This window comes from Acinonyx jubatus, chromosome E3 (assembly GCF_027475565.1).
Source record: "Acinonyx jubatus isolate Ajub_Pintada_27869175 chromosome E3, VMU_Ajub_asm_v1.0, whole genome shotgun sequence".
Lineage (NCBI taxonomy): Eukaryota > Metazoa > Chordata > Mammalia > Carnivora > Felidae > Acinonyx > Acinonyx jubatus.
This window is the reverse complement of record NC_069398.1, coordinates 5,270,601-5,291,583: the sequence shown is the minus strand read 5'-3', so window position 1 is coordinate 5,291,583 and position 20,983 is coordinate 5,270,601. Positions and strand designations below refer to the sequence as shown.

At 57.0% G+C, this 20,983-nt stretch overlaps 1 protein-coding gene and 1 long non-coding RNA gene across 3 annotated transcripts in view; one reads left to right on the top strand and one right to left on the bottom strand.

Moving 5' to 3' along the window:
• Positions 1 to 1,477: 1,477 nt before the first annotated feature.
• Positions 1,478 to 8,798, bottom strand: SNN (stannin). The gene is made up of 2 exons (XM_027043238.2): positions 8,648 to 8,798; positions 1,478 to 1,881 (listed from the first exon to the last, which is right to left on the bottom strand). Exon 2 carries the CDS (start codon positions 1,792 to 1,794, stop codon positions 1,531 to 1,533), a length of 264 nt encoding a protein of 87 aa, XP_026899039.1. The 5' UTR covers positions 1,795 to 1,881; positions 8,648 to 8,798; the 3' UTR covers positions 1,478 to 1,530.
• A 189-nt stretch (positions 8,799 to 8,987) lies between these two features.
• Positions 8,988 to 20,983, top strand: part of LOC106989166 (uncharacterized) — a 70,605-nt gene continuing 58,609 nt past the window's right edge. For both annotated transcript variants that reach the window (XR_008294593.1, XR_008294592.1), the window contains exons 1-2: positions 8,988 to 9,109; positions 19,431 to 19,609. This is a non-coding gene — a long non-coding RNA (uncharacterized LOC106989166). The remainder of the gene's footprint in view (positions 9,110 to 19,430; positions 19,610 to 20,983) is intronic.

The window sequence follows — 20,983 nt, the reverse complement described above, 5'->3', positions numbered from 1 at the left end:
TTCAACATGCTTTGTTGAAGAGACTTGGTGAGGCCAGAGGAGCCTCGGCCAGCCTGAGCAGGAGGCCAGAGCTTGGGAGGGGGAAGGGGTGGGCTGGGAGTGGGGTGGAAGCCGCCAGGGCTCCCAGGTGAAGCCCGGGCCGGCCCCCAGTTTACTACGAAGGATGCCTACACAAGCCACATTTTAATCACCATAGCTGAGGATGTGCTTCGGGATTGGGATTCACAATCTTAGCGAGTTCACCCAAGAGGGACGCCTTGGGGATGCAGGCTTTGGGGGTGCCGGCCTCACCGAGACAGCCACCAACTCATCTTCGTGGAAACCCAGTCCTGAACCTGACACTCACTCCCCCCCCCCCCCCGCACCCTCCCCCAGGCGCCCTGTACCAGGGGGCCGTCAGGCAGGTGATGTGCTCACAACCCTGGGCCACACTCCGGGGCTCTCCGAGGCAGGTCGGGGGTACTCTCCCAGGTGGCCCGCCAGGGAAGGAGGGGCCCGGGACCCAGCAGGTGGGTGGTACTCTGAGAAGAAAGGAAACTAATGTGTGAACGGGGGAGGGAAAAACCCCTCGAAGCTCCCCCCACCCTCCAGTGCAGAAAATACTAAATACAACAAACAAAAAAGCACCAGTTCCTCTTTCCCGGGTGGGCTGGGTTTCAGATGAAGGTCGGGGCCATGGGCTCTGGTGTTTCCAGCGAAGCCTGCGCTAAGTGATGCCGGGGAGGGGGACAGCACGGGGTGGGGGCAGGGGGGAGAGCGTTCGGCCTGCTCGAGAAACTGCTCCGCCGCCAGGCCGCCCGGCAGCCCTCGGGACGCGTGCCCTGACTCGTCCTTCACCGGCGCGCCAGCGGCAGTGGCCTCCTTGCAGTAACTCCGCTCTCAACAGGAACTGGTCTCCGGCGACTGAAGCAGGGGCGTGTGGTTCCTCCATCCGTTGCCAGCCAAGCAGAAATCCCCACAGCACCCCAGCTGCTGAGCCACGACACTGAGAACGGACGGGTCACGTCCTCTGCCTGCACATGCCCGTGTGGAGACCCCTGCGCCGTGCACCGCGGGCCCTCCCGTGTCCCAGGCCCCCGCCCCCGGCGGAGCCTTGCGTCGGCTCATCATCGCTACGGTCGGTCCCACGTGCTCTACACGGGATCGTTAAAAATCAGCAAACGAGGCTCTAAGCACATGCTTCCGGGGCCTATTTACACTTCGGAGGGTTGTGAGTCCCCGCGTTACAGAAGTAGCTCCGTCCGGAACAGGCTCAGCTAAACATTCAAGTAACAAGAGCGCTACGGGGTCGAGAGCCCCGGCGAGGTCAGGCCTGCCCACTGCCTGCAATGGGCAGTCCCACCAGGAGGCCGAGGGGACGCCCGGGGCCACCGGGTCCTGGCTCAGGACGGCCGGGACGTCGGGAGTCCGTGCATGCGGTGACGAAGCCCGGCGAGGCCGTGCCAGCAAGCGTCAGCCCCGCCTCTCAGCGGCCCCCGCCCGCGCCTCCGCACCGGCTGCAAGCGGGCCTGGGGGCCTCGGCATCCCGGCTCAGCCGTGGACTTCTGGGCCGCTGGGGGTCAGCTTGGCCTTCCTCTCCACGCACGGTCCCTTGGCGGAGTACTGCACCAGCAGGAAGGGCTCCTTGGTCTCGCCATCCCCCACGATGCTCTCCTCGTCTTCCGACTGGCTGATGCGCTGCAGCCGCAGGTAGCACCAGCAGCCCAGGATCAAGGCCCCCAGGGCCGCGATGGCGATGAGGATGACGATGACCGTGACCACGCCCGTGGTGGGGCTGTGGTCCATAATAGACATGGTCAGCGCCTGGGGACGCTTCCGCGGGAGGAAGCTCGCAGGGCGGTCAGCTCAGCGAGGCTGGAACTCAGGCTGGACGCAAGGGCCCTGGAAGACAAAGCAGGGGTGAGGCGCCAGCGGGACCCCCACAGCTCACGGGCTCGGGGTGGGGGACGGCGGCTCTCCCACGGGGTCTCTCTGTAATCAGATCTCAGGCCTGACCACCCTGCCCTCATCCCAGTGAAAGACACTGGGAAATGACATCAGTCCCTCTCTCAAACAGGCGGCATGGGGAAGTCACCCAGTCTTCTGGAACACCTGGGAGAGGGAGCTGCAGCCGGCCTGGGAAGAGCCCGAAGCAGCCCGGTCCTGGACTGTGGAGGCACTCAGGACGGCTCTGGGGAGGGCAGGGAAGGGCGGGACAGAGCGGACCCCACGGGCTCCAAGCTCAGCGGCAGGCACAGGACCCAGACTGCACACGGGTCAGTACACCAGTGCCTGTCACTACAGATGCATCAGGGCCACGCCAGGGACACAGGGGACCTGGTGTCCGGATGCTACGTTGGGCGGGGTGGGTGAGACCCAGGGAGGCGAGGCGGAGGCTGAGCTGGCAAGAGGGGCCGGCCCTTGGGGAGGAGCGTTCCTGGCAGGGGAGTGGCGTCTTTGAAGGCTCTGAGGCAGGAGAGGGCCTGCTGCTGAGAGGGCGCAGGAGCCGCAGGCGGTGGGCAGCTGGACCCGAGGCGTCAGCTGGTGCCGGTGGGCGGCCGGACCACCGTCTGGCTGCTGCAGGCTCAGACCAGCCCCTCCGCCTCGCGGGGCCTCGGGATCCTCCTCTGTTAACGGGGCTGGGGACTGGCACAGGCGGCCGGCAGCGGGAGGCACAGCACATACAAAACACCCAGACTCTTCCGGTGATGGTGGCCGAGGCTGGAGGTGCTGAAGCCAGCGGGCTCCCCTGGGTCCCAAGACCCTGCACTTTCTGGCTTCTCCTCCTCACCGTACACGAACCAAATGATAGTGACTCGCACCCGACTGGTGTGAGGGTAGGGAAAAGCCCGCGCCTGCCGGGCACGCGGTAAGAGCCAGCTGCGGGATCCATTTCTCTGGTAAGAGGGACGTCAACGCAAGGACGCAGCACTGGATGGGGAGGTTTTCCCTCCAGACAGGATGGAACTTGACGTCCTTGAGCAATCACCACCTTAATTAGAAATGGTTCTCACCCACACCAGGGAGACTCCCCACCCGCCCAAGGCCTGGCTAGCCTGAAGGTCAGAGGCAGCTAAGTCCACGCCCCTGGAGTCTGTCCTGGGACCAGGGCCCCCCCGAGTACGGCCCTGCCACCGGTGCTCACGTTTGCAGAGGCGTCCTGGGCAGGGGGGGTGGCACTGTCCCTGCAGTCTGCTCCCTTCTCCCCACCTGCAGGGTCAGGCTGCTGTGGTCACGGTCAACAGGCTCCCTGGCCCACCTGTACGGGTCCACTGTAGCCAATGCCCGGTCCCCCAAAGGAAAAGCCCCGAGTCCTTACAAGTGACCTACAGGGCCTGACGGGACGCATCCCTACCTGCTGCTTCTCCCTAGCCACAGTGACCCCACCGCCTCTGACCTCCAGGCCTTTGGCCCCACAGGTCCTCCTCTGCCCCAACGCTCTGCTCCCCTCGCCCTTGTTCAGTGGCTCTCAGCTGGGGCGACTGTGCCTCCCAAGGGACATTTGGCAATGTCTGGAGACATTTTTGCCGTCACCACTGGCTGTGGGGGTGCTATTGCTATGGAGTGGGCAGAGGCCAAGGATGTGCTAAACATCCCACAGTGCCCTCCACGAACAGAGATCGGGCCCCAAACATCAACAGTGTGGATGGAGGGTGAGAAGCCCTGATGCTGTTGACGCCAGCTCGGGGGGTGGGGGGGACGCCTTCCAGGCTCCGCAGTCCAGCGGGGAGAGTCCAGGAGGGTCTCCCTGTTCTACAACTGCACCTGCTCTCCCCATCCCCCCTGCCCACCACTCCCTCCAGGGCGCTTGCTTCAGTGCGCAACCCTGGCTCCCAATGCACGGCCATCTGGTTAGCACTCGCCTCCCCCATCGGGCTGTGTGCTCCAGGAGGGGCCCTGCACACTTCTGTGCTGCCAAGTGCACAGGCTTATCCTGGCTTGTCCCCCGTCCTCGGCAGGGCTGCCATCGGCTCCCACAAGCCCTCTCAGCCTGTCCCCCCAGGCCTTCAGACGGGACAGGTAGCCCCCCGCCCCCTCCGCACACCCCAAGACGGCCTGCCAGCTGGGCCGGGGAACCTGTCCCCACCCCCAGGCTCTCCTCCTGCTAGGGAGGACAACCCACGTGCCTCGTCCCTCTCCCCGGACCTCTTGTGTCCAGGGCCTGCTGGGGCACCTGCCTTCCCACCAGGCCCCCGGACAGGAAGACAGCGCGGTATATCAATTCGGAAGGGGAAGTGTGTGTGTGTTTGGGGAGTGGGGGTGGTTTGGGGGCAGGAAGTGGGAAATCAAACAGTGGCAGCAAGATGGAGGGTGGGGGGACCCCAGGGGCCGAACCTGCCGGGGGGCCTAGGAGGCACCTACAAGTCCAGGGGGAAGCCAAGTGGCCCCTGGACTGATGAGGAAATGGAGACAGCAGCAGCCCCAGTTTAAAGAGACCCTTCGAGAGCAGTGGTGACCTCCAAGCCGTGTCTGCTGCACCTGCCCCAGGCCAGGAGGACTGGGCAGAGCCAGGTATGGGCCTCTCCCCACCATGAGCATAGAGCCGGGTGACCAGGCCATGGTCATGACCGGCCTGTGCTCCCTGGCACCCCCCCGGAATGCGTTTGCTTATTCCCTCATTCACTCGGCAACATTTACTGGGAACTGATTAAAAAACAAAAAATCTCACCGCGTCATCCGCTGCTCAGAATCCTCCCTGGCATCAGCAGAGAATCAAAAACCCCTGCCCCCCCGCCCCTCCCCCTCGTCTTCCCACCTCAAGGCCTCTGAACTTTCTGTTCCTTGTGCCTGGAATGTTCTTCCTGGATTGTCCCATGACTGGCCCCTTCCTATTATATGGGACTTCCTCTGCAGGTGCCTCTGGGAAGATATCTTCCCAGACCACCCTGGCTCCAGATGCCCCGCCACCCCACGCCTGCCACCGCCTTGCACAACTTTGTGTTACTCCCTAGGGCTCCCTGCTACCTGAAGTTCTCTCGGGTCAGAGAACGTGCCGCCTTGGCGGACTCTGAGTCTGTAAGCAGAGGGCATTGTCCATCTTGCCCACGGCTGATCCCCAGCCCTATTCTCAGCACACAGCAGGCGCTCAATAAATGTCTGCTGAGAGTTCTGAGCCTGGGGACAGAGTGATGAGATAGAGGGGCCCCTGCCCTCATGGGGATCATGGTCAGCAGCATCCCCCCCCCCACGAGCCAGCTCTCCAACCCAAAGCCACTACTGGGACCCTACGCGTGGGTCCCCGCACCTGTCCCAACCGACTCCTGCCAGAGGCTGGCAGCCTGAGAGCGAGGGCAGAGCCATCGTGTGCAGGTGGATCCACAGCAGGCCTGAGCCCATGAAGGGCAGCTGCCTCCACGTGCTGGGGGGCAGGGAGAGGAGGGGGCCACCGAGAATCAGAGCCCAGAGGAAACCTGAAGCATGAGGGCGGCTGGCTGGTTCCCCCTGCACCCCATTTGGCCCGGCCTGGACCCCACCTCTCCTGGACTTCCCTCATGCCCTTCTGAACCAAAGTAGCTCCTGCAATCAGCAGACGCCTCGCCCTGATCTAGGAAAGCCCACGGGGTGGGATCAGGAGGGCCACAGCTTGGGCCGGATGGATGCCCGGGATGGCGTGTGGGAGACCCGGACCCCTGAGAACGATCATCAAGGAGTTAACATTCATCCCATATGTTTAATCCTCCTAATGACCCTGCTCACCGGTCTCAACCCCCCCTTTACAGATAAGGAAACTGAGGCACAGAGAGTTCGAGTAGATTGCTCAAGAGTGAAGAGCCAGAAAGCAGGATGTGCCCCCAGAAGTGGAAGCCCAGGCGACCAAAGGAAGGGGTCTTCCAAATGCAGAGGATGGGGCCAGACTGGTGAGGGGGTGGGGGCGGGGGTGGGGGAGGAGGGTGGGCAACAGAACGTACTCCCTCGTCCCCCACCTCAGCAGCACGTCCTCACAAGCTCCCTCGGTCAGGACAAAGATCAGCACTGGAAACCTGAGGCCATCTGGATTCCCTGGAACATACAGGACCAACCCTCCACCCTCCCACTCTGCGGACCCCCGGCCCTGCCTCCCTCGACCAGGGTGGCCTGTCCCTCAGGTCTCCCCCACAGCTCCTGCAAAAACAGGCTCTGAAGCCCCGCCTCCCAGTCTACTGAGGCCGCCCCCCCTGAGCCCCCCATTCCCTGCCCCCTCTGCCCACCAGCAGGTTCAAAAGGACAGTCCCCACCTCGGCCACCAGCAAGCTGAGGACAGATGCCTTTCACTGTCCTGCTCTCCCTCAAAGGCCCACAACTTAGGTCTTCCCCAATGTAGCACTGGGGTCCAGTTACCTGCCCCCTTCATGGGACCCCAAAACGGAGCCTTAACCCCAGTCCACGGGTGACCTTACACACTCAGGCCCAGGGGGGCCACGGCTAGCAACAGGATTCACACCCCCACCTCCCCCGCCGCCTTCCCCCCTCTACTGGGAGCTGTTCTGACCTAGCCACGCACACTGCCCCGCATGGCCTCAGTTTCTCAGCGTGCAAAGTGGGAATGAGGCCCTGACCTCACCCCCCAGGCTGTGGGGAGGATGAGCGGTGATAAGCAATGGGAAAACGGAAGGGCCATGGGGCCATGGGGTTTGCATGTCACCAGGCAGCACGCCTTCCTGGTGCCACAGGGAGGACAGTGAGCCCTTGGGACCACTTCCGCCTCCTGTCCCCAAGGACCTGCCTCCCAGGAGGGTACAGAGCCTGGTCCGGGCCTGTAACCACACACAGTCTCTTCCTCAAGGACACCTGCCACCTTCTCGCTTAACTGGGCATATCACGAGTGTCACCCCGCCCAGCAGGACACCAGCTCGCCACCCCAACCCTGCAGCCTCCATCTCTGGGACGACCCTGCTTACATGGGCCCCTGTTTACAGTGCTTGTGGCACTGCCCCTAGGGGTTACGCCATGCCCTGCGACAACAAAGCCATCTATCTGCCAGGTGTGCCAAGAAACCAGACTCTGCCCCTTGGGGGGGACCCCAGGTCACAAGCCAGAAACATTTCCCGCCTGGTTTTCCGATTAGGAACACAGGATTGCAGGGAGGACGCGGCTGAAACATCTACTCCGTGCCAGGCCCAAGCAGGCGCGGGGACCCAAGGATGCATCCCGTGAGGTTCCTGCACTCCAAAACCCAGGATCGAGAGCAGCAGGGATGCCGATGGGAAACTAACCATCACGGGGCTGTGCCCAGCCACGTAGCCAGTGTCCCCTCAGCCTCCGTCACCCACCCAACCATACCCCAGCCCCCCCGAAGAGGAAGCTGGCACCAGAACCCCCTAGGTTCCCCGCGGGCAGAAGAGGAAGCTGGTACAGACTGAGCCGAGGGACTGCCCCAAGGTCAGTCTTGGTCTTGCGTGGCCCAGGCCTGAGGCTCATGCCCCCACCCTGTGAATCAGCCACTGGTCATTCTCACAGGGTCAGCCACTTGGCCCAACGACTCTGGCAATAACAGTAGATGCTGAACAAAAGTTGGCAATGATTACTTTGTGCTAGACGCTGAGATGCTGAATGCTTCACACGGATCAGCTCTCCTTTCAGCCTCAAAACAACCCTAGTGTTATCACCATGCCCACTTTGCAGATAATATGCGGCTCAGAGAAGTTCAGTCAATTGCCCAAGGTCACACAGCTCAGAAGTAGCCGCAGAGGGATTCAAACCCAGGCAATCTGCATCTGGAATCCCAGATTTCAACCCTAACAGGGAAATATCATATTCTTGACCCCCACCTCCCCACTCCCCTGCCTCAGGCCCAGGTGAACCCCTGTCCCACCGGGGCAGGCAGAGTGAGGAGGGCTCGATGCTGGGGACACAGGGATGACAGGCGCCCGGCAGCTACCGCGTGCCTAGCGCGGTCGACGTGCAGGCGCGGTGCCAGACGAGCTCCACGCACCCTCTCATTTAACCCTGCCAGGCGACGCCATCTCCACCCCTCCACCAAGGAGCTGAGTGAGGCTAGAGGGACGAAGGGGCTCAGCCTACTGGGGGACAGCTGGAGGGGGAGAGACAGCTGGAGAAGCGACTCCAGTCTGCCCGCCCGGGGGGACGGAGGGGGGGGGGCCCACTATACCCAGTCATGCCCACGCCGCGCAGTCATTGCCGATGGAACCCGGCACCAAATGCTGCGGCCCGGCCTCAGTTTCCCCACTTGCGAAATGGGCGCCAGACGTCGCCAGCAGCCGCACTCCCACCCCTAACCCCCGGAGCCCTCCGGACCACCCTGGGGGATGCCAGGACGCCCGCCTTCTCCGTTAATTTTAAATATCCCGAGGAGCCCGGCGGCCGGCTTGGGGCGCGGAACTGCGGGCCGCGGTGGCGGGCATGCAATGGGGGTGAGGGGAAACACCCGCTCCCCGCAAAGCGGCCGCCGCCCCCCGCCGCCTCCTTTGTCCCGATCTCGCCGCAGCGCAGCGGACAAAGAACCCCCGCCCGCGGGCGCGGGCCCCCCGGAACAGACCCTCCGCTCCCCCCCGCAGCCGCGCCCCCGCCCAGGCCGTCCCTCCCCCGCCGCGGCGACCCCCACCCCCACCCCCACCCCGGCCCGCGGCCAAGCCGCCCCTCGCAAGCCCCCAGCCCATCGGGGGCCGCCCCTTCCCCTCCCGCACGTCCCCGCCCGGTCCCAGCGCCCGGCCCGTCGGGCTCCGCTCACCATGGCGCCGCCCGCAGCCCGGCCCGATCGCCCCGCGGCAGCCCCGCGGGCCCGGCTCCGCCCGCCAGCTAGCCCGGTCCGGCAGCCGCGCACCGTCGGGACGCTGGAGCCCCGCTCTGCGGCGGGCGGAGCATCTCCGGCTCCGCCCCGGCGGGAGGCGTGGCCCGCTGGGAGCGGCCAATGGAAGCCCGCGCTGGGACGGCGGGGCGGGGCGGACCGGGGCGGGGTCACGTGCGCGCCGGGCCGGGGCGGCCCGGGAGGGGCGGGGGCTGAGCGCAGCTGGCAGCCCTGGGGGCGGGGGCCGGGGGCCGGGGGCGGGGGCGGGGGGCGGGCTCCGCCTCGGCGCGCGCGGATTGGGCGCCTGGGGCTGTGCGGGACGCCGGCGGCAGCTGTCCCTCCAGCGCCCCGACGCTGCCCCTATTCCCGCCCACTCACGGAGAAGGAAACTGAGGCGCGCCGCAGGTAAGGGTGTAGCCTGGAAACGGGGAGCGGCGGAACCCCGGGCCGGGGCAGCCTGGGGAGGGAGCAGGTCATTCATTCGTCCCTTCATTCGTTCATTCATTCATTCATTCATCGTTCGTGCTTCCGTTGCCTCCACACTACGGAACACCCACGGGTGCCGGGCTCGCCGGTGGCCACGCGAACAGACACGAACACGACAGACAACGCCCCTGCCCGCACGGAGCTCTCATTCAGGTGCGGGCTGAGGCCGCGGCGCATTTGGCCGCTTGTAGTCACGGAATTTAACCTACGAACCCTGCGATTAGCCCCCACCAGGTGCCACGACCTGTACTAACCGCTCAACACACTTCTTCCACCCGACCTGGGACAGAAGACCCAACCCAGGCTCCAAAGTACTGAAGTACCCCCAGCCCTCTCGTGATAGAGGTGGGATTCGAGGCCAGGCCTTGTCTGCCTATAAACCCCAAGGTGCCAGTTAGTAATCTCCATTTGTCCACCCAAAAAGGCAGTCCAGCGAGATGACACTCCCTTTGTGGCCAGCTGGGGCCTACAGGAGAGGTGAGAGTGGGTCCTCCAAAGCCTCTGTGGCCCAAGTTTCCAGGGCCCCTCGGTTTGGAAGGCAGGAGGGGGGCAGGGGGAGCCCCTCATCCTGGGAGCTGGAAGGCTTGTCTGCTGTAACAGTCTTTCCCAGCCTCCAGCAAAGCCTCTGGGAGAAGATGGGAGGACCCAGCTCACCAGGCCTGGTGGCCAAGCCCTCCTTACTCCCCCCACTCCAGCACAGCTGGCCTCTTTACAGGTTTGCACGCACCCAGCTGTTTCCCCGCTCTGGGCCTTTGGCAGTGCTCTTTCCTCCTGCTGCAGCATTCTTGCCCTTCACCTTTCAGATCTCCACAGCAGTCCCCTTCATTATTCTCCCTGGTCTGTCTCTCCCCCTCAGGACTGGGTCTGTCCTTTTCGTTGCCAAGTCTGCAGAATCGCACCCGGCACCCAGTAGGTGCCGAATATGGGGATGATGCGTGAATGAATGAATGAACGATCACACTGCAGAATTCCGGGCCCGGCCCCACTACACCCTAGCCCAGGAGATCCAGATGGTGAACTGGGGGGGGGGGGGGGGGCGGGTGGCTGGAGGGGGTGTAATTAAGCGGGAGCAGGGGACAGAGAGGCACAGGGAAGCCCAGCTCGAGGTCAGGTACCCCTGAGGCCAGATCAAGCATCTCAGAGCAGCTCCTGGCCCCTGCCCAGAGGAGCCACACCTGGGAGCCCAGAGCAGGAGGAAACAGGTTCTTCCCAAGGAGCCAGTTCTAGCGGGTCTGGACAGCCCCGTCCTTAGTTGGCAAAGACCTCATTAGTGGTGAGGACATGGCAGGGGTGAGCTCAGAACCCCAGTGCCAGGACTGGCAGATGAGTGAGGAGGCCAGGGACGCTCTGGGGAGAAAGATTCTGGGAAAATGCCCCATGACTTAAAAGTTGAGAGACCGCTGGGTTCAAATCCAGCCTTTCCTGCTGGCTAGCTTTGGAAAAGCAGCCTACCCTCTCTGTCCTTCATGTGAAAATGGGGGTGGGAGTTAGGTCACCATCACAAGGTCATTGTGAGCCCGTCAAATGCTTGGTTCCGATGCAGAGGAAGCAATCCTACCCATTCACTCTTACAAAAAAATTTTTTAATGTTTGTTTTAGAGAGAGAGACAGAGAGCATGAGCAGAGGATGGCGAGAGAGAGAGGGAGACACAGAATCTGAAGCAGCTTCAGGCTTTGAGCTGTTGGCACAGAGCCCGATGTGGGGCACGAACTCACAGACTGAGATCATGACCTGAGCTGAAGTCGGAGGCTCAACCAACTGAGCCACCTGGGCGCCCCGGCTCTTAACATTAGTAACAGGGGCAGACAGGTGTAGAGTGAACTTGGGCTTCACCATATGGAATTGGGGCAAGTCACCGCACCTCTCAGAGCCTCAGCCTCCTCCTCTTCACAGGGGGTCCCATGAAACCCACCCGTGGGAATGCTCAGAGGTGGGGGGCTGGTCGTAGGCGACCTGGGACCAGGCTTCCTCTTGTCCAGAGTGAGTTGTTTCAATAACAAGAACACGAGTAACAGTAGCAACAGACAGCAAGCACCACATATGCATAAGCACATTTTAACTCCATTTGAGGCATGGGGAAACTGAGGCACAGAAATCACCTGGAAGTCGTGATAAAATGCATATTCTGACTCGGTAGGTCTGGGCCTGAAGTTCTGCTTTTCTCACAAGCTCCCAGGGGGTAGTGATGGTTTGTGAACTGTGCTTGGAGCAGTGAGAGGTGAGGCCCTTGGCTAGAGGTCACACAAGTGGGGGGCCCCCCGAGCCTGTTTCGTCCTCACATCGTAGGCTGCCGAGTGCCCTTAACCGTGGCTGTAACTTCCTGCCTGGCCCCGGCCTTCTCCCCTACGGAGAAGAAGCAGGAAGCGTAGGTCCCCTCCCCAAGCCCATTTCCTCTGTCAGGGCCCCTGCCACCTTCCTCTAGGGTGACATCTGGCCCTTAGAACCTCCCAGCCCCCAGCATCTCCCAGGGGGGTCCTCTCTGTTGATGGCGTGGAGCTTCTCAGATGCTCATTAGCCAGGAAGATAATTAAGGGTGAGCGATGAGTTCACCCTGGCTCCCTGGGGCTTGCTGAGACCCAGCTGGGCCTGCCCTGTGCCAGCCTGGCCCTGTGCCCGCTTCCCTGGGGTGCTGGAGGGGCCGGAACCAGGGAGGGGCTTTCTGGGGAGCAGAGAGGTGTCAGCCAGCTGACTCCAGCTGGGCTTCCCTGCTTAGCCACAGCTATCAGGCTGGGTCTCCTCCCAAAAGGGTTCCAGGCCTAAATACAACTGGAAACGGCTGAGCCTTCGGGCCGTTTCCCAAAGGGAAAGGTGACCCATTGGTGAGGTCTGCAGGGTGGGGTTAGGTAGGGCACAGAGAAGCCGTCACGTAGCTCTGAATCACACAGCGATTGTCTGGTTCAAGGGGAAGAAGCTTCACCTCCTGTTACGCAGCTGTAACATCCCCTGAAGGCTGGCTCAGCCCCTTGTCACCCGGAGAGAGCAGACCCTGGGCTCAGAATCTTGCTCTGTCTACACCCTTGACCTAGAACTTAATAGCGTGTCATTCTCTGCCTATGTATGTTTGCAGTTACTTTCTCTTTGTGGCACAGGCATTGCTTTGCCATTGATGATAGTGATATACCCATAGCTTATTACATCACCCTAATATTTAGTGGGGTGGGAAGAGTGAGTCACCTTGAAGCAGAATGTAACGGAAGATAAGTGTAGAGGTGACATGGGAACAGGGAAGCAAGGGGACGGTGGCAGATGGTTGGATGAGGTGGGGAACCTGTCCAGCCGGCCAGAACTCAGGTTAGGAACCCCAGGTGCACAGAATTGCGGGCGCATCATAATCCAGATCATGGTGTAGTCTCTTTGGTCCTTGCAGGACCTGCTCTCGTTTTCTTGAATATTTTTTAAGGGTTTATTTATTTTTGAGAGAGAGAAAGTGCACGAGCAGGGAGGGGCAGAGAGACGGGGAGACAGAACCCGAAGTAGGCTCCAGGCTCCGAGCTGTCAGCACAGAGCCCGACGCGGGGCTGAACCCACAAACTGTGAGATCACAACCTGAGCTGAGGTTGGATGCTTAACTGACTGAGCTACCCAAGCCCCCTTAAAAATTGCCGTAATTATTTTAGTCACATACTACGCCCATCCATCAAAAGCTAGGACCCTAACAATGGCCAACATCTAATCCCGAGGCAGCCCTCCCATCCCTGCCTTGTATCCTGTCTGTATCTCAGCCTGCTTTCCCTTTTGATTGGTTTTATCATACCCACATCCTAAAAAATATACAGGCACACGGTGGAGATATTGTCGATTTTTTCCAGACCAACGTAGCAAAGCAAATACCCCAATAAAGCGAGTCAGATGCATTTTTTTTGGCTTCCCAGGGCATGTAAGAGTTATGTGTACACCACACTGGAGCCTATTAAGTGCGCAATAATATTAGGTCTAAAAAAACGATGCACATGCCTTTAGCAATTCTAAAAACACACTAGCCATCGTCTGAGCTTTCAGTGCGTCATAACCTTTCTGCTGGTGGAGGGTCTTGCCTCGATGTTGATGGCTGGTGGCTGCTGAAGGTGGGGGTGATGGCTCTGGTAGTTTCTTAAAATGAGACAACAGTGAAGTTTGCTGCATCGATGGCTTTCCTTTCAAGAACAATTTCTCTGTAGCACGTGACGCTCCTCGTGAGCATGTCACCCACAGTGTAGAGCTGCTGTCCAAACTGGAGTCAGTCCTCCAAACCCCGCTGCTCCTTCCTCCACTCGGTCTCTGGAATATTCTCGATCCCTTGTTGTCGTTTCAACCATCTGCACGGCATCTTCACCAGGAGTAGATTCCATCTCAAGGAACCACTTTCTTTGCTCCTTCATAGGAAGCAGCTCCTCATCCGTTAAAGTTTTATCATGACACTGCTGCAATCCAAATAGAACAATAATGAAAAGGTGCGGAACATTGCAAGAATTACCAGAATGTGACACAGAGACACAGAGCGAGCAGATGCTGTTGGGGAAAAAGGCACCCATAGACTTGCTCAGCACAGGGTTGCCACGAACTTTCAGTTTGTAAAAAAAAAAAACCACAGTGTCCGTGATGCACAGTGAAGCGAAGCGTGACAAAACAAGTTCTCCCTGTGTTTTTAATTTTAGTTTCTTCTCGCTAACTTTATTAGAAGAGTGTATTAGCTTCTTGGGGCCGCTGGGACGCATAACCACAAACCTGGCGGCTTAAGACCATAGAAATTTATTCTCTCTCAGCCCAGGAGGCCAGAGATCTGATATCAAGGTGTCGGCAGGGCCGTGCTCCCTCTGAAGGTTCCAGGGAAGGATCTGTTGTTCCCTGTCGCTCCTGGTGGCTGGTGGCCAGGCTTGGCAGTCCTTGGCCTGTGGACGTGTCACCCCAGTCTCTGCCACCATTGTCACAAGTCATCTCCCCTGTGTGTCATTGTCTCTCCCTCCCACCCCCCAACATTATTGAAGAGTAATCGACAAATATAACTATATATTTAAAGGGTACAGGGATGCCTGGGTGGCTCAGTCGGTTGAGCGTCCGACTTCGGCTCAGGTCATGATCTCTCATTTTGTGAGTTCAAACCCCTCATTGGGCTCTGTGCTGACAGTTCAGAGCCTGAGCTTGCTTTGGATTCTGTGTCACCCTCTGTCTTTGCTCCTTGTGAATATCGCTGCAGAGACATAAGGGTACAGGTGTTTCTTCAAGATCTTGATTTCCTTTCCTTCAGATCTATACCCAGAAGTGGGATTGCTGGATCGTAGGGTAGTTCTACTTTTAATATTTTGAGGAGCATCCATACTGTTTTCCCTCCTGGCTGCACCAGTTTCCATCCTCACCCGCAGTGCACCAAGGCTCCCCTTCCCCACTTCCTCCCCAACACTTGTCTCTTCTCTTTGTGATGACAGCCATGCTAACGGATATGAGGCGGTATCACCTTGTGGTTTGAATTTGCGTTTCCCTGGTGGTGAGTGATGTTGGGCACCTTTTCATCTACCTGTTGGCCATTCATGTATCTTCTTCGGGAAGATGTCTGTTCAGGTCCTTAGCCCATTTTTTCTTCGGATTGTTTCCTGTTTTGGCTATTGAGTTGTATCAGCTCTTTATATATTTGGGATCCCATTCTGTAGATTGCCTTTTCGCTTCATGGATGGTTTCCTTTGCTTTTCATAAGCTCTTTGGTTTTATATCGTCCCACTTGTTTGTTTTAGCTTTTGTTGCCTGTGCTTTTGGTATCTTATATAAGAAATCATTGCCAAGACTAACGTTAAGACTAACATCAATGTTTTCTTCTAGAAGTTTTATGAGTTGAGGTCTTACGTGTAAGTCTTTGATCCATTTTGAGTTAAATGTTATGAGTGATATAAGACAGGGGTCTGGTTTCATGCTTTTGCATGTGGATATCCAGTTTTCTCAATACCACTTATTGAAGAGACTTATTTTTCACCTCTGTGTGTTCTTGGTACGCTTGTCAAAAAAATTAGTCGACCACGTATGGGTGAGGCCCATTCTAACCCAGTATGACCTCATCTAAACTTAATTAATCACATCTGCAAAGACCCTGTTTCCAAATAAGTTCATATTTACAGGTTCCAAGGATTAGGACTTGAGTATGTTTTGGAGGAGAGGGAACACAATTCAATCCACAACAAAGGGCATCCAGGCCACCAAAAAATGGTATCAGGGCATATGAATCTTCTGGGACTTAGTTTCTTCATGTAATAGTATGTAGCTAGGATTGGCCCATAATAGTTCACTTGTTTTAGCTGTTCTGTCCTAGTCCACCAGGTCACTGGACCCCTGATCCATCACCTCTCCTGCGGATGGCCTTTTGGGCCATGTCCCATTTGGGTCGTGTCCCACTTGGTTTTTGTGGGTTTCTTTTTTTAATTTTTTTTTGATGTTTATTTATTTTTGAGAGAGAGGGGGAGACAGCACCAGCGGGGGAGGGGCAGAGAGAGAGGGAGACACAGAATCTGAAACAGGCTCTGGGCTCCGAGCTGTCAACACAGAGCCCGACGTGGGGCTCAAACCCACGAGCCGTGAGATCATGACCCGAGTCAAAGTTGGACACCTAACTGACTGAGCCACCCAGGCGTCCCTCAAGTGGTTGTACTAATTACATTCCTACCCTCAGCATGTGCCACCCATGTCCTTTCTGACGCTTGGTATTTTTAGATTTGAAAACGTTTGCCAATTGAGTATAAAATTATTTCCAATTGAGATCTTGATCTGTATTTCCTTGGTCACTAATGATACGGAGCATCCTTCTCAACCCTACGGACTAAAACATCTTCACATATACTTTCTACTAAGGTTCTGCAGCTTTGTTTTAGACATTTGAGTTCATAATCTGTCATCCTTCCCAACACTGAGTTCTAAAGGAGATTTACCTATAATTTCTATTGAAGACTTTTAAGAGTTTTTTGTTGATCGTTGGCATTAAGTCTTCAATCTAGAGTTGAGCTTTGTATAGATGGTACGAGGTAGGGATTGGTCGTATAATCTCAGGGGCCTTTGTAGGGTAGCAGGTGTATTTGGGGAACAGTGGGACAGGACATTCGACTGGAACTCTGGAGCGTACTGGAAATTGCTCACCGGATTTTCTCAAACTCTGCTTTTTCAAATTCTGCTTCTCGCATGGACTGTCGCCTGTGAAATCTTAAGCTCCATGTCTGTGAGCCTCAGTTTCCTCATCTGTACGACAGTGGATACTGCCCTGGGTATGGAGATTATATGAGTTAAAATATGCAGAATGCTCCCCACGTTGCCTGGTACACAGCATAAGAATACTGACTAGCATTTATTGAGCACTTACTGTGTGCCAGGTCACTTGCCGAGTACTTGATATGTGCTATTAAGTCAGTGGGCCCCTGGCAACTCCATGAAATAGGTGTTATTCCTTACCGTTTACAGATGAGGAAACTGAGTCTCAGTGGGGGTGAGTAAATCCTCTGAGGGCACACAGCTAGCATGCAGTAGAGGACTCGGACCCTGGCAGTCTTGCTGTAGACCCCCTCATCCATCACCACGACCCATCAAAGCCATTTCCCTTCCTTTCCTCCGTAGTCCAGAGTCCAGCCCCTGGGCCTGGGGAGCAGAATGGCTGCCTCTCCAGGAGGAAGCATCTGAAGGTTGAAATGGAGGAGCGGTAGGCAGTGAGGTGGACCCCCCCCCCCCGATTCCCCTGGGGCCCCTGCCTTTGACTCTGAACTCATGAGAGGCTGTTGGGGAAGTCCATCCGGCCTCTCCCTCCACAGGCCATAGACCAGATGAATCACGGGCCATAATGTTCCCCCAGGGTCACCCATTATTCACAGCTGCCATCCTGGGCCTGGGGTGGCTTTGGGGTCAGGCAGGAATTACTCCCAAGGCCCGGCTCCCCGAGGCTTTTATCCACAGCTGAGCCTGAGCACACAGCCCCCTTGTGTACATCAGAGGGCTGGGGGCTTCCCACCGAGAGAACACGGAGACTCCAGCACGTGCTGTAGGCCTGTGGCCGCCAGTAGACAAGGGGCTCGGAGCTGCCTTTGAACCCAGCTTTGTCACTTTCCAGTTACTGATCGCTGGAGGTGCTGTTACTACATTTGCTCCTCCAGGGACGGTGTCCCAGCCCCGTTTAGGGTATAAAGGCAGAGTGACCCCTCAGGGAGTTGCAGCCTCCTGCAGGAGACAGACCCCTGATACGCTGCATGCAAAAAACGGCTTCTAATCAGCCAACACGTCCCCCCGAAGAAGCTGGTTCAAGGGAATGATTCATGAAACGGCTGTTTATTGAACACCTGCTGTGTGCCCCATAAGCTTCTGTGGTGACCACCAGTCATGTCCCCACCTCCGTGGCCCTTACAGTCCAGTGCCCCAGGAAACGCGGGGCTCTGCTAGGGGAGACCTCCCGGGGTCAGTCCACGGCCACGCTGGGACATGGGCTGGGGGCAGAGGGCTCCCAGGTCTGCGCATGTGTGGGGTAGGGACTCATGAACACCCATCCCTGAAACTACAAAGCCCATGTCCCCCACACCTGCCTGTTGGAAGACTCTGCCTGAGGGGCCGGAGTAAGAGTGGAGTCCCCCGGAACCACTCAGACCTGAGATTGTCTTTTGGCGTGTATGAGTTTATCGTTGCACAACAAACTCCCCAACCCTTAGCAGGCATGTTTTTTCTTGGAGGTTCTATGGGTCAGGTATTCCCGAGTGGCTCAGCTGGTTGGTTCCGGCTCAGAGTCCCTCATGAGGCTGCGAACAAGAGGCCATCCAGAGCTGCAGTCACATGAAGGCTTCACGGTCGGAGAACCCACCTCCACGCGGCTCTCACTCACCTGGCTGTAGGCAGGAGGCCTCCGTTCTTCACGGAGAGGGGTTCTCCACAGGGCTTCTTGAGTGGCCTTGCAATATGGCGGCCGGCTTCCCCAGCCTGAGTGATTCCAGGTAGGGAGCAAGCAGAATGCTCGTCACAGAAGTCACCCCCCGTCACTCCTACCATATTCTGTTCCCTAGAAGTGGTCACTAAGTCCAGCTCACAGCTCCACTTTTTGAGGGAAGGGGTGTCAAGGAATTTATTTGAAAATCCCCCGTGGAATGTACTTGAAAATCCCCACACTGGGTGACCTCGGGGAAGTCCCTTCTGTGTCAGCCTCATTCTTGTCATCTGTGAGACGGGGGTAATGAGCCATCACACCTGCCTCGCAATTGCCGTGGTGACAATGAGACAAGAAGATACAAGTGCAGGGCTTGTCATGTGAGAGACACCCCAATAAACCCCAGTCACTGATAACACTGTGAGTATTTAAAGGGACTTACCCAGGGTTAGCCCCCATTCTCTTTGCCCAGTGGGTCTCAACCCTGCCTGGCTGCACAGGAGGATCACACACAGAGTTTTAAAAATAGAAACACCCATTTAGGCACCTGGGTGGCTCAGTTGGTTGAGTGACCGACTTCGGCTCAGGTCATGATCTCGCGGTTTGTGAGTTCCAGCCCCGCGTCAGGCTCTGTGCTGACAGCTCAGAGCCTGGAGCCTGCTTCAGATTCTGTGTCTCCCCCTCTCTCTACCCCTCCCCTGCTCATGCTCTGTGTCTCTCTGTCTGCCAATAATAAATAAACGTTAAAAAGAAATAGAAACCCATCTCTGAAACTCCCACCCCATTTTCTGATTCAGTAGGTCTTGAATGGGGCCTCTAAGTCCCCATCTTTTTTAAAGCATCCCAAGTAATTCTTATTCGCCACCAGGGCTGAAATCAGTGGCCTGACCTGGGAATTCTTAAGTCACCCACCAACAGATAAAATGTAAGGAAGAAATTAAAACCGAAGGAAGGGAGGTCCCTATAATTCAGTACTTCTCAAAGCATGGTCCTCTGCGTCACCTGGGAACTTGTTAGAAATGCACATTCTGGGGCTCCTTGGGAGGCTCAGTCGGTTAAGTGTCTGACTCTTGATTTCAGCTCCGGTCATGATCTCATGGTTCATGTGTGCTAACAGCCCAGAGCCTGCTTGGGATTCTCTCTCCTTCTCTCTCCCTTGCTAGATAGATAGATAGATAGATAGATAGATAGATAGATAGATAGGGAAAAAAAAAGAAATCCACATTCTTGGGCCCCACCCAAGCCTACTGAGTCAGGAGCCCCATCAAGCTGTGTTTCAGCAGCTTCTCCAGGTGCACAAGCCAGAAACCCACGACTCACTGCTCGCTCTCTCTCTCTCTCTCTCTCTCTCTCTCTCCCTCTCTCTCCTTTGCTCCCTTTGGTGAAACAAGTTGCCACGCTGGAGGGGACCAAACGGCAAGGCACCGAATGCTGCCAACATCTAGTGAGTGAGCTTAGACGCAAATCCTTCCCCAGCCAGCCTGCGAATGAGACCACAGCCCAGGCCGACAGCCTGTGAGAGACCCTGAGCTGGAGGAGGCCACGCCCGGACTCCTGCCCCACAACAACCGTGAGATAACTTTTGCTGTTTTAACCCGCTAAGCTATGGGGCCATTTGTTGTGCAACAGATAGATAACTGATAGCAGGGGGGATACTGGCAGGACCAAAGGAACTGCAGGAGGAATCTAGAATGTGTGTTAAAGGAGATTTGAGAAAAGTTCAAGGCGTAGACCTTGTTTGGATTCCGATTTGAACACACTCATTTGAACAACATATTGTGTTTTTTTCATTGATATTTGGGGAAATGTGAATACCACAGGGATCTTGGATGATATTAGGGTATTATTGTTCTCTTTTATTTGGTATAATAATACCACAGTTGGAGATAAGCTTTCAGATAATCAGGTGGAGGGGTGCCTGGGTGGCTCAGTCGGTTGAGTGCCCGACTCTCGGTTTCCGCTCAGGTCGTGACCTTACGGTTTTGAGTGCAAGCCCCGTGTCGGGCTCCGTGCTGACAGGGCGGAGCCTGCTTGGGATCCTCTCTCTCTCTCCCTCTCTCTCTGTCCTCCTGTCCTGCTCGCACGCTCTCAAAATAAATAAATAAACGTCAACAACTAAAATCATCAGGTGGAGGGATGCCTGGTTGGCTCTGTCCGAAGAGCGTGCAGCTCAGGATCTTGGGGGCGTGAGTTTGAGCCCCACCTGGGATGTAGAGATTACTTAAATAAATACAAAACTTAAAAAAAAAATCAGGTGGAGAGGGGGTGTATATGTCAAACAAAATGATTGGCCACGAGTTGACGGTTGTGGAGGGTAAGTGTGGTGTTTAGAGGCTCCCTTTCTATTTCCTATGCCTTTGCCAATGGTTGAAATTTTCCATAATAAGAAATTTTTTTTATTTTTTAACGGTGTGAGCCGAATGTGCCCATTTTACAGATGGACAAAGCAAACCCCAGAAGCAGACAGGAGGATTGGAGGGAGTTTGGGATGGGTGGTACTTAGGTCATTGACCCTGAGGGCTATACCTGGGCCCCACCTGTGTTTTGTTCATCCTGGGGAAGGGGCTTGTGCACAGACTCTGGGGTCTGCTTCCCCCCCTGAGGCTGGGTGTGGGGAGGGATGCCCCTGCCCTCTGAATCACAACTTTCCGGCACTCCATCCGAAGCACCTGCTGACTGGCTATTAGGTCTATACCCATGAGGGGCATCTTTTAAGTGCATGAGTGTTAATGTCACTTATGTTGTGATATATTAAGTCATCGCACGGAGTATATTATCATGTTTTAATTTAGATCTTTTTTTTTTTTAACAAGATACTTAACCAAAGGGACGAGCCAGGCTCCCTCCCTTCTGTCCTCCAGTCATTTCCCAAAGCCAGCGATCTCATTCATTCATCCATCAGATGTTTGTTGAGTGCCTACTATGTTCCAGACACCGTGCTAGG

Excerpts from the sequence above, each read along its gene's own strand:
- SNN (XM_027043238.2), bottom strand. The coding sequence starts at position 1,794 with ATGTCTATTATGGACCACAGCCCCACCACGGGCGTGGTCACGGTCATC.